This window comes from Acartia tonsa, chromosome 15, assembly GCF_053477335.1.
Source record: "Acartia tonsa isolate MP-2025a chromosome 15, ASM5347733v1, whole genome shotgun sequence".
Taxonomy (NCBI): domain Eukaryota; kingdom Metazoa; phylum Arthropoda; class Copepoda; order Calanoida; family Acartiidae; genus Acartia; species Acartia tonsa.
Window position 1 is genome coordinate 2,293,919 of NC_137274.1, and position 13,184 is coordinate 2,307,102.

Here is a 13,184-nt window from a genome sequence, read left to right on the forward strand (position 1 = left end):
GAAAAGAAAACAATTAAAACACAAAGACAAGTTAACCAAATTTGAGTCAAATCACTACTGTTTCTTTGATTTTACATTAATAAGATTTTATTTGTGTCACAAAAGTATCCTATTGAGCAAAATTTACAAAAACACCTTTGTGCTTCCTGTATTAAAAGTAGAATTACCTTGTATATTGGGTGAATTAAGTGTTTTTCACCTTCAATCTTAAAAATGAAATTTCTGCCAAGAAGGAGCAGCTAGGATTTTATGCTCAATGGATTCTACTTGGCACTAGGTCCTATTTGAACGCTGCATTATCCGTTTTGATGGTAAATTTTTTCTATCCTTTAAATGGTTAAGGCAGGGTGTGTAGAGAAGCATAAATTAAGAATTATATATTACCTCATGTGTTTCTCCATGAGTGTCATTTCTAATTTTCGTTCTGTTTTTGTATTTTTTATCCATCAATTCATGTTTTATTTCAACAAATTGATCACGGTCAGGTCTAAAATTTTATTTGGATTTTTGAGTTTTAAGAATCTATTTGAAAAGTTAAAATAAAGGTGTCTTTTTTGTTGACCAGGATCAAAAACTATTATTCATTATCATATTTATCTAATAAATTCATTTAATTGCAGAGAAGAAAAAAAATTGTCCTTCCTTAAGTCTTATACATAATATATATGATGTCCATTCATAATGCTATGTGAGAAATAAGATTTACTAAGCTGCTATTAAAGCCAAACCTATGTTTGTTTTGTAAATTTTCCCATCATTATAGGGCATATTTGAGAATCTAATATCCAAGGCAGTCCGACTGCTTTTTAGCAGCTTTAAATTTTTTTTTATTTTCAATTATCTTTGGTTGTTGGATTTTTTTGTTCATAGACAAAAGGACGAGTAGCTTAATTTATGATTTTTGATATATTTTTTTATTTTTTCTGCTGCTAATGATTATAATAAATTGAAGCTTTTTTTCCAAAGAGCATATGCTTGATTTACTTTATCTCTTTTCCAATATATATATTTGTGCTTAGTTATGCATAGATATTGTCACCATTTTATTACCTGTGAATACTTTTCTAGTGAAAATTTTATCACATCAATTGAATCCCAAGGTTTAGAAATAAACTGCAAAAACTTCAGCCTTTTTAATTTTAAGTTAACAAATGCATAGTGTAGCCTTGTAGTGAATTATTAACTTAATTAACTTCCATACAAACCTGTTATGTTCATGTATAAAACCAATTATATGGGCGAGCTCATGAAGTACTGTTGCTCCTGAAAATAATTTTAATTATTGAACTCCATTTGAAACATTTACTAAGAGTTTAATCAAATATTGTTTAAAATTACAATTGACTGATTTTTTAATAACTTAGATATCAAAAAGCTAGGTGTACTATTAAAAAGCAAATAAAAACTAATGTTTCAATAGTATTTCATGAGTGTTAAAAGAATTAAAAATTGTAACTCAGGTATCAAAACCAACTTCAGGGGGGGGGGGGGAAGTGAACAAGTCACACCAGAGCTTCAAAAGCAAATATACCAATCTATTTTTTAACAATGATGACAACATGAGAAATGAAGCTCAAAAATTAAGAATGTAAATAAAAAAAAACTACTTTAGAACAGTTTCATAAAATAAACATTAATCTTGGTAAAATAGGGAAATTACAAAACCATAAATCACGCAACCTTTAAAAACACAAAACTTAAAAATCTAGGAATTGATCCAGCACCCCAATAAACAAGTCTTAATAAAACTTCGTGGAGTTATGTAGAATGTAAAATTAATTAACCCCTGAAAATTTCAGCCCTCTATCTTGAAATGGAGTTGAGGAATTGCAAAAATATTAAAATCTAGGAATCGATCTAGCACCCTAAATAACAGACAGCTACTTAAAATCTACAAGGATAAAATTTTTACATCACTTTTTTTCTTTCAAATATAAACCAGCATAGTCCCCTGACACCAAAAATACCTCTGGAAGAGGTTTTGAACGCCTAGAACTGATTCTATGGGTAGAATACTGACACACATAAATTTATCAAGAACTGAATTTTTGAAATTTATTTGGTTCTCATCTTTAGGGGAGCCTTAGGTGCCCCTTGAGTGCCATGAGCGACAAGCAACTGTAGCCTATTTTAGAGATACCGTAAGAGGACTCATGTTTCAGTCAATGTTGCAGCACTCAGTACAAAGTGAGATCCAAGTGTTAAGGGTGCCTTGGTACAACAATTTTTTAAGAACATGGCCTAGAAACAAGTTCTCTAACTTTTTGGAAATGGCAAAAGGAATTAAGGGCAGTTACCATTTGAACCAATAGTCTTAAGTCATTTTATAGTGCCCTTAAAGTGATCATGAAGCAGGAAAAAAATTTATATATGTCACAGATTAATGTTTTCTTAGAGTACTATTTTGAGAATTAAGTCTTAAATACTTCCAATTTAAAAATAAATCAAACTTGTTAAAAATTTATTTATTCCCTTGAAAACATAAATGTTTTCGGTGTTTTTATCATACATCTCTTTATATCAAAATCAACAAATAACAATCTTTTTGTTGAAGTTTACTTTAAACCAACCAAATAATGTTGAAATTGCTTTCTATGGATAGATTTTAAATTTTCTTCCAATGGTTACAAAAATAAAGCCATATATGGAAAAGAATATCACTGATTATGGTTCCTGGATTTCAATTTTTCATTTGTTTAAAACTTTATATAAATATCTACATATCTACATGGCTTTAGATATATGACATTAAAAATCATTTGAAATCAGTTATTTGCATTGTATATATATGATAAAATTTAATATAACCACTTAACAAGATACATGCAGGCAATTGATAATATTATAAATGATACATAAAACTGAGCTAATCTCAGGACCATCAATTATGTGTATTCTTTTTAAATGTCAAAAAATTCTTATCACAGAAAATGCTTGTCTCTAAAAAACATTTTAAAAAACAAACCATGGTTTTATATCTAGCAATCAATAGATTGATAGGAATACATTTTGATATCATTAATATGACTCAATTATATTTGTATCGGTAGTATAATAGTATGTTACGTTTGTGAACTCGAACCTTTATCCTTTTTGTTTTCCTTATCATTATTGGCAGTTGAGAAAGCGCCTATTTTCAAAAAGTTCATAATTGAACACGGCATTCATAATAACGCTTGCGCAACCAAACATAAACAAAGCTAGCGTAGCCATCTTTATTCTTTCTTTCAAGATGTGCGTAATATCTGTGTGATAAAAACCCATGTATAGTCAAAAATGTGGTGTTATCCGTACTGAAAAATACCTTTGAATGCTTCCGGCTTGACATGTTCAATGACCTCGGTAAGAATTCTTTCTTACGCAATCAGCCTCGAAATTATGGACAGACCTACAGGACAACGAACCCGGACCGGACCAAGACCTACGACTACATGTTTTTTGGAACTATCAACATTGGCACTTTTAAAGATAAGGCAGAAGAAATTGTACATAGCATGACACAAAGAAATTTACATATACTTGGACTTGCTGAAACAAGACATGCAGGCAGCGGACAAAAAAGACTTCATGATGATTATGAATTATTTTACTCTGGTGACCACTTAAACACAAGACATGGTGTAGCTATTATTTTACATCCTGAAGTCAGCAGATTAGTGGAGAAAGTTATTTATGTAAATAACCGAATAATAGCTATTACTTTAAACCTAAAGAGTTATAAAATCTCCTTTATACAAGCTTATGCTCCACAACAAGGACGCCCACAAGAAGAGAAGGAGTTATTCTATGAACAATTGCAAGACACTTTTGACACACTACCTACTGAAAGTGAAATTATCATCATTGGAGATCTAAATGGACATGTTGGAAGTATCAAGGTGGAGAATGTCATAGGGGACTTTGGAGTTGGTGAGAAAAACGTGGAAGGTGAAGCAATAATTGATTTCTGTATTAGAAATGGCCTTTCTGTTATGAACACGTTTTTCAAGCACAAGGAAGCCCACCAGTACACTTGGTACAGGTACAATTCTCACGTTGGTACCTATGATATTAAAACTCAAATTGATTTTGTTCTTAGCACCAGAAAATCAATTATCAAAGATGTTAAGTCAATACCATCAGAATCTCTGGATTCAGACCATAGACTGGTGAAGGGTAAAATGAAAATACACCTTCCTAAGATTGAAAAAACATCTGTTAGAAAGAGAGTGAAAATTGGAAATATTAAAGAAGCCGCTGATGACATCCAGCAAGCTATCAGAGAAAATGCTGATAGTATTAAAAGTAATGATGTTGAAGAATATTGGAAGAATCTTCGTGACCATCTCCAGGATATTCAAGAAAACATCATTGGTATGAAAAATGTTGGAAAGACAAAGAAAAAGAAAACTGGTTGGTGGACAGATGAAGTTAAATTGGAGGTTGATAAGAAGAAACTGCTCTTTAGAAAATGGCTAAAGGAACGTACACCAGAAAGCAGAGAATCTTATGAACATCAAAGAAAAACTGTCTATTATACTAAAAAGAAAGCCAAAGCTAATATGTGGACGAGTATTGGCAAAGATCTTGAAAATGATCTTAAAGGCACAAGAAAACTCATATACAGTATGTCCAAGAATTACAAAAACAGAAACGAAGATAAACCAAAGAATGCTACTATTAAAGACAAGGATGGAGACATTGTAACAGGCGAAGAAAATGTTGCTGCAAGATGGGTGGAGTATTTTGAAGACCTGCTAAATGTAGAAATTGAGGATAGTGTAGAGGATGGTGAACATGTTAATGAGAACCATGCTGAACCTGAAATTGACAATTCTGCTAACCCAATCACAATGGAGGAGTTGGAAAAGTCTTTGAGGTTAACCAAAAGTAACAAAGCTGCTGGGCCAGACCTTATCCCAATTGAAACCATTAAAGCAGGAGGCGAACCATTGAAGAATCTGATCCTAGAACTCTTGAACTTAGCTTGGAATACAGGTACAGTTCCAGAGGAGTGGAATCATTCAATTATCTGTCCTATTTTCAAAAACAAGGGGGATCCTCTAGAATGCTCCAATCATCGTGGAATATCACTTATGAGTCATGTTGGTAAACTTTATGAGAGAATCCTTGAAATCAGACTCAGAGCCCAGGTGGAAGATCTTCTTTCAGAAAGTCAATGTGGCTTTAGACCTGGACGTGGTACAGTTGACCAGATTGCTGCCCTGAGACTTTTCCTGGACAAAAGCTGGGAACATAATATTAACCAGTATATTTGCTTTTTGGACTTGGAAAAAGCCTTTGACAGAGTGCCCAGGCATAAAATATGGGATGTTCTATATGAATCTGGTGTGGACACTAAACTTTTAAGAGCTATTAAAAGTGCTTATGTGAACCAGAAAAGCTCTGTTATTAATGGCAAAATCTACTTTACAGTAAACACTGGTGTCCGACAAGGATCAGTTCTCTCCCCCCTCCTGTTCATTGTTTACATGAATCATGTGATTCTTAAAATTGAACGGGAAAATTTTATGCTGGAGAGGCTTGGCTATGCTGATGATGTTGGACAGGCAGCTGACAGCATGCAACGACTTCAGGAAGTGATGAGTACCTGGGACAGAGAACTTGCTGCTGCTGGCTTAAAATTAAACTACAAGAAGACTGAGGTTATGAAGGTTGGTAGATCTCCAGAGGAGGGTGAAATTATTATTAACGGCCACACTCTTAAGGAGACTGATAATTTTATCTATCTGGGCAGTAAACTGACCTCAAACAACCTAATTGAAGAAGAAATCAACAACAGGATATCAAAATTTACAAAAAATCTGAACTGCCTTTACCCACTTATGAAAGAAAAATCTATACCAAAAAGTGTCAAAGTTTGTATCTATTCAACTATCCTGAGACCTGTACTTTTGTATGGATGTGAAACTTGGACTCTAACTACAAAGCTAAAGAGTAAAATCCAAGCTACTGAAATGAGAGTTCTACGTTTAATCCATGGTGTAACTAGAAGAGACAGGCTAAGAAATGACGTCATTAGAGACATTCTCAAAGTGAAATCAATTTTAATGATTATTGAGAAAAGCCAGCTGAGATGGTTTGGCCACATCATAAGAATGTCAGAGGACAGAGATGTAAAGAGAATGTTAGAATGGAAACCAAATCAACCTAGACCGATAGGAAGACCGAGAAAGAGATGGCTAGACCAGATTAAAGAGATAACTAGCAGAAAAATTGCCAACTTTGAGGAGGTCTTAAGTCTAGCCAGAGAGAGAGATGAATGGAGAAGGTTCATATGGAGGCTGATACCAGACGGACCATAGTCTACCTGGCGTACTGGTGAGAAGGTGAGAAGAAGCATTTTAATAGTGTGGAATGATTTTTAAAAGACGGCAAATTAATTTCTTTATTTTCATTAAAATTAGATTAAATGTAAATTCGAAATCACGAAACCTTTTATAAGAAAAAGACGATTATTCCCAAATGAAAAAGATTATTTTCTTTTACAAGATTTATTTTCTTTATGATGTATTTAACATTTTAATATTTGATTATTAATTTTGTTATTTTTATTTCAGCGTGACAGTTTTCATACAATAAATTGTATTAGTAACTACGCTGGTTTTGCTCATGTGGGAAGTAGCAGGTTTAGTACGTCTGTACTAAAAGATCTTGTACACGGCCAGGCAAATGCCATTGTACTGAAACAATGAAAACGGTATGAAGTCCAATCAGCCAGACAAAGCCAGTGACAGTTACCGTAAGTGTTGAATGTGAATAAATTCTACACGTGACTATAATTGTAATCAGTGTTAACAAAAGTGAAAATGGCACCTAAAAAGACTAGGTATGAATTATTGTCGGACAGATTGCCTAGGGCAGTTGAGGTTATAACCGAAGAGTTAGACAGAGTGATGCAGGTAGTGACAGATACTGCTGATATCAATGTCAACCTCGGCAAGGAGTGCATCCTTGTTCATGATGCGAACTTAAATCTTGAACGTACCATGAGCGGTTTTCAACAGCTGGATGTGTTAATCCAAGATGATAATAACCTAAAGGATTTTTATAGTGACATTATCATGGCACGAAAGAATTATAGCGAGCTACAGCAGACATTAAATGCCATTGATGAGCTAAAAGCGATTATCAATGAGGTTTTAGTTCTTGGTGATGATCTCGCAGCTCATAAAAACAGTTTACAACAACGTTGTATGCAGATAGTGAAAGTTATAAAAGGTGATTACATACCTTTACCAGCTAAAATCTGCAGTGATCTGACAAAATTGATGGAGACGTTGGCGAAGGCCAAGCAAGAGCCTGTTACGCCAGTCTCGGGTGCCTCGGCAGATTCTTTGCGGCTGCCGCCATTTGGCGCTCAATCATTTTCTGCCAATCCGATGTTTTCACCTCATGGATACATGCCTCGTATCGATGAGAAACTCCTTCCCAGCTTTGACGGGCAGGAATCTTCTTACGCACAATTCAAGGAGAATTTCCAGAAGCTTACTACTGGTTACGAGCCTAGCTACCTTCAGATGGTTTTGAGTTGTGAACGAGTAATGAAGGATAAACCGTTGCGGCTGCAATTACAACAGATTGCCACACATGCAGCGCAGTGGACTTATTTGGACCAGCTGTTCAAGTCAAGAACCAGACAGATGTTGTGTATTTACAACAAATGGGACAAGAAAGGTAAATTGTCCGAGAGCGGCCAAATTGTTAGCGCGCTCGCCGAGTTCTCCGGCACCATAAACCAGCTCGAGCAGATAACCAAGGATGAGGATACAGTTTCTACAAGCCAATGACTCACGGTTTTATTGTTGGAGATGCTGTCTAAGAAGCTGCCAAAAGAGTTTCAAGACAAGCTTAACCTCGCACTGGGGTCAATGGATGTTCCCGATGTACCTAAGTTGCTGGATATATTACTGCAACAGAGGGGCGCTTTATTAATGCGCAGCAGTCATGGCTTGGACATGCCGTCCAAGAGGAAAGGTAATCCTGCCGCAGCTGCGGCCGCCGTAGGTAAACCTGGTACACCTAGCAAATCTAAGAAGAAGCAGTCTTGCCCTTCAGAAGGCTGCAGCGGCGAACATTTCTTGTATAAGTGTTCAAAGTTTACAACCATGTCTGTTCCAGAACGGAAAGATTTTGTGATGAAAATCGGCGGGTGACTTTTGTGTCTTAACAAAGGGCACCGCGCCTCAGAGTGTCCTCGGGCTGAGAGGCTTGGAGGCTGCAGGATCAACAATTGTGGACAGAAGCATAATTCATTACTTCACGAGTCCGTCGCCCAGGTTTCAGCTGTTTTTGGGTGAGAACAATTACATGTTGATGCTCCAGAAGCTGGACGCCCTGGATGTCTACAAGAGGAAGGTGCCTGTGTCCGGGATGTGGGACACAGGTGCCAACCTCACCATGGTTACACAGTCTATTGCCAAGAAGTTGCAGTTGCCCTCTACTGGACGTGTAGCTACTATTTCGATGGCTGATGGCAAGGTTCAGTCATGTCCAACGGTCAAGCTCTGCTTAGTTGACCGCAACAAGAACAAGCATGTTATGGAGGCAGCTGTTGTTCACACAATTGGACACGCCCAGCGGCGGATAAACTCATCGGCGAGTCAAGATTATACCGCAGCATTTTTGGAACAGGTTTCCTTGTTGTTTCTGTCGATGGAAAGCCTGTTAGTAAGCCTGTTATTTGTAAAGTTACTAAGTTGGAAGTTGCAGCGATGGACTTCCTATCCTCGGAGTCGTTAGGAGTACAGCCGCCGCGGCTGTGCAATGGTTGCACAGGCTGCAGGCACTGCTTGGCACTTGCGTCAGGCAAGTCAGCCGTTGATCAGAGAAAACAGGATCTAATTAAAGAAGGTTTAACATTGGATCTTGTGAAGAAGGAGTGGACGGCAGCTTACCCATATCGGCTGCCAACAAATACGCTGCCGAACAATTCGCGGCAGGCGTATAATATAGCGCTACATGATCGCCGGCGCATGATAAAAAATGGTGATTATGAAGTTTTTTGCAAAGTGTTCAAAGAAGCGGTGTCCAGAGGTGTTTACGTCAAAGCAACGCCACAAGATTTAGCCTATGAAGGTGCAGTTTATTATAATTCTTTGGTGTCGGCCTTCAAGGACAGCATTTCTACCCCGTTGAGGATCTGCGCAAATTCTAGCTTGACCTGCAATGGAACAAGTTTAAATCATATAATGATGGATGGCCCACAACCTACCTACACATTGTTTCACAATCTTATTCGGTTCAGAGGTTACAAATGTGCTTGTGTTTGTGATGTGTGTAAATTCTACAATTCTTTGGCGGCAACGTATGAAGATTCGCAGCTGAAGAGAGTGTGGTTTGCAGAGAATGAGCATGCTGACCCCGAAGTTTATTTGACCAAAAAAATTAACTTCGGGGAGAAATTGGCCGGCGATTTCGCCGTGACAGCCCTGAGACTTACAGCACAGATTTTCGGAGGGCGCAGCCGCCAAGATGTACATGATGTTTATGGATCTGAATACGTGAAGGGAGCAGAGGTAGTTGCGAAGCAAGACCTGTGGAGAAGTGAGCAACAACCTGCCAGATCCAAGTTTGTGCTTCACCAGGATGCTCCAGCTATCAAGCTGGAGCAGTGCACATATATTGACGACCATACTGGCGGCCACAATAGCAAGCCAGAAGCTGTCAAAATGGTTGAGGAGTTGAAGGAGATGATTGAACCTGGAAACTTCAGATTTAAATCAGTTATTTATTCTGGAGCTGATATTGATCCTGTCAAGGTATTGGGTATTCAATGGGCCCCCAGAGAAGATGTTCTGACCCTACCTGCTCGGGTGAATCATGGCGCCAAGGTGAAAGGCCGCAAGTTGCTGGAGGACCTAGACCTGTTGGATTTATGGAGAGCCATGCCAGAATGTATAACGAAGAGAGAGATTTGGCGGGTCGTACAACAGTTGTACGACCCCTTGGGCCTCATGTGTCCATTGCTCCTGAAGTCTAAGCTTATTCTTCGGGAGGTCTGCATAAGTGGAGTGTCTTGGGATGAGCATGTACCTGCAAGGTTGAGAGATGATTTTGTGGACAGCTTGGCAGACAGAGCTAAACTTGGAGAAGTGCCATTTCAACGTTCTTTAGTTCCTGATGAGCCATTGGGGCTCCCAACCATCATTGGTTTCTGTGACGCTTCAAGTTCAGCCTACGCAGCCATTGTCTATTTACGTTGGCCAACGGCCAGAGGCTATGAAGTGATTTTGTGTAGCGGCAAAAGTCGAGTGGCTCCTGTCAAGATTGAGTCTATCCCAAGACTAGAGTTATTGTCATGCTTAATTGTGGCAAGACTGGCGGACACAATTGTCCGTGCCCTGCCGTTTGGCATTGCAGGCAAGATGTTTTTTAGTGACAGCACCTGCGCAATATCGCAAATTGTTATTGAATCTGTAATGTTAAACATAGTCAACAGTCACCGTGTGAGTGAGATCCAACAGCTGACCCGTCCAGAAGATTGGCGCTGGCTTCCCACTGATGAGAACGTGGCAGATCTTGCCACTAGAGGCGCCTGTACAATTCAAGATGTTTTACCTGGATCCAGGTACCAGGATGGACCTGGATGGCTACGCTTAGAGCAGGACCAATGGCCTGTAAAGACAGCGGGTGAGGTAAACCATCCCATCCCTGAAGCTGAGATGAATCAACGGATGGTCAAACTTAAGTGCATGTCTATCCAGGTAGTAGATACTGATTTCTGGAGAACATTGGCACGTCGTACCTACAGGCAGGCTCGTAAAACCATGCAGGCAGTGTTCAAAGCTGCCAATCTTTTTAAATTGTTGCTTGTCAAGAAACGAGTTCCAGCCAGGCAAGAGCCGATGAATGATTCGGTTCCAGCCGGACAAGAGCAGACGGGAGTTTCAGTTCCGGCTGGACAAGAGCCGATCTGTGATTCGGTTCCGGCCGGACAAGAGCCGACGGGAGTTTCGGTTCTGGCCGGACAAGAGCGGATAGATGATTCAAAGTTTTATGACAGCCACACTTTTTCAATTACATACCTAGATATTGTATGTGATTTATTCCTGGCATCATACAACCAGGAAAAAGAGATGATTATGGAAGCTGAAGGCAGATTTGATAGTCTGCAACCGTTTTATCACGAGACAGAGGTGTACTGGCCTATCGTTGGTAATGACGGTTACTATCCTGTTCGTAAGTTTAGAGTCCTCAAGATGAAGTCCCGTGGGGACAAGGCCTTGGAGGCAACAGCTGAGGGAGAGAAGAAGTTGTTTAAGGATTCCCCTGGTCTTATTTTGATTGATCGTCACAATAATTTGGCCAGATTGTTCCTGCAGCAAGCCCACGATGAACTTGGCCATGCCGGCCACAGAAAGACTTTGGCACAAAGTCGCAGGTATGCTTGGATTTCACGTGGCCGCCTTGAAGCTATGAAGGTTGTTAAATCATGTTCCAGTTGTCTAGAGTATGCATGACGTTCAGCCCCAACTATGGCAGACGTCCTACCTGACAGGTTAGAATCTTCGGTTCCCTTCTACCATGCCCACCTCGACCTGGTGGGACCGATGGAAGTTAAGAGGCCTGCAGTTCGTACCAGAAAGAATCCAGCCAAGTACAAGGTATGGTTGTTGATTACTTGTTGTCGCTTTACACAAGCAGTTTTTATTGATGTACTGATGAATTACAGTACTGAGGCTGTCATTATTGGCCTCAGAAAGCTTCAAGCATTGTACAATATGCCCAGAGTTGTTACTACAGACCGCGGCACCAACTTCCTTGGCACAAAGAGAATCCTTGATGAAGTTATGAAGAAGTCTGATGTGAGCTTTGAGTGGCACCTTGTGCCAACTGGCGCTCATTCGTACGTTGGAAGCGTTGAGCGCCAGGTTGCCATGGTCAAGCGTGTTCTTAACAAGAAGCTGAGTGGAGCAGTTGTTAATCACAATGAGTTGTTGTTGCTGACAGCTGAGACTGCTAGAATTTTAAATTCTAAACCTTTGAGTTATGCCACACAAGGGAATGATGTTAACACGTGGAGAATCATATCCCCTGCTGATCTGTTGGGTGGCAGAGTTAACGACGGGATTTGCTCGTTTGAAACAGGTTCCAGAGATAAAATCACACGTCGTTTGAACCATTTGGAGGAGCTGACTAGACAGTTCCATGAAGTCTACAAGCAACAGCTGTTGCCAGAGTTGTTGCGCACCGTAAAGTGGAGACGTAATCAAGTTCCGCTAAGCGTTGGAGATGTTGTTCTTGTTGATGGTTGCACCAATTTGGTGAAGAAGTACCGCCTGGGTAGAGTTCAAGATGTTCGTGGTGGTGGCCGTACAGTTGTTGCCCGTTTTAAACTGTCTGATGATGTTGATGCCACGGATAACGAGATTTCCGCAAGACGATTGTTGAAAGTAAACCTACCCCAAGATGAACCCCAAGACGATTAAGTATTTTATTGGTATCGTTCTTTTCGCGTATTATTTCGACTTTCAACAATTGTATATTTTTTTAGATTTATAATTTAACGCAAATTTCTTTACAATTTCGTTTAAACTTATAAATGAGCTCAAGATTTTATTTCCAATGCACAAAACTAAAGTTTTCTAATCGAATACACAAGTTTTCTTTACGGATTTTATTTGATCGGGACCTGGGATTTTTTCGCGTAAAAAATCTTAGGTACGTATTTTTTTATTTTAGACGCGAAGCATTATTTTCGCGTTCCTTGTTTGACAACATAAAATATGATATATATAGATAAGAATAAGAAATGAAACACATTTAATCATTTTAAAAAATATTTTCTTTATATTACATGCACAACAAATAATTTAATATTAACTATATATTAAGATTATTTATTTTTTCGTTCTGAAGATTTACCTAAAACAAAAAAGCAGTAATTTTCATGAACACAGCAGATTTACTTTGATTCGTTGATTTATTTCGATGAGTTAGCCTAATGAAACTGCTATCCAGGGTGTTCCAGCTCTGTTTCCATGGCCGAACACCTTGGATAACAGCAAAACTAAAGCTTAAGAAATATCTGATAATTCAAGATTCTTTAGTAGTTTCTTTGATTTCTTTTATTGATGATTTTAATTTTAGAACACTTTCATTCTATTTGTTTCAGAAATGTTCGTGAATTGAGCCCCGCGCCAAGAATCCTGTTCACGGTTACACAAAAAAAAAAAGAAACA

At 38.5% G+C, this 13,184-nt stretch overlaps 2 protein-coding genes across 2 annotated transcripts in view; both read right to left on the reverse strand.

Annotated features, from left to right (window-relative positions):
• The window catches only part of LOC145307367 (uncharacterized), a 181,384-nt gene that overhangs the window by 13,930 nt on the left and 154,270 nt on the right, over nucleotides 1–13,184 (reverse strand). The window lies entirely within an intron of this gene.
• The window catches only part of LOC145307495 (uncharacterized), a 44,112-nt gene that overhangs the window by 11,376 nt on the left and 19,552 nt on the right, over nucleotides 1–13,184 (reverse strand). The window contains exons 12-13 of the mRNA XM_080149950.1: nucleotides 1,206–1,263; nucleotides 385–487 (exon numbers count right to left, since the gene is read on the reverse strand). Coding sequence (XP_080006076.1) covers nucleotides 385–487; nucleotides 1,206–1,263 — 161 coding nt within the window. The remainder of the gene's footprint in view (nucleotides 1–384; nucleotides 488–1,205; nucleotides 1,264–13,184) is intronic.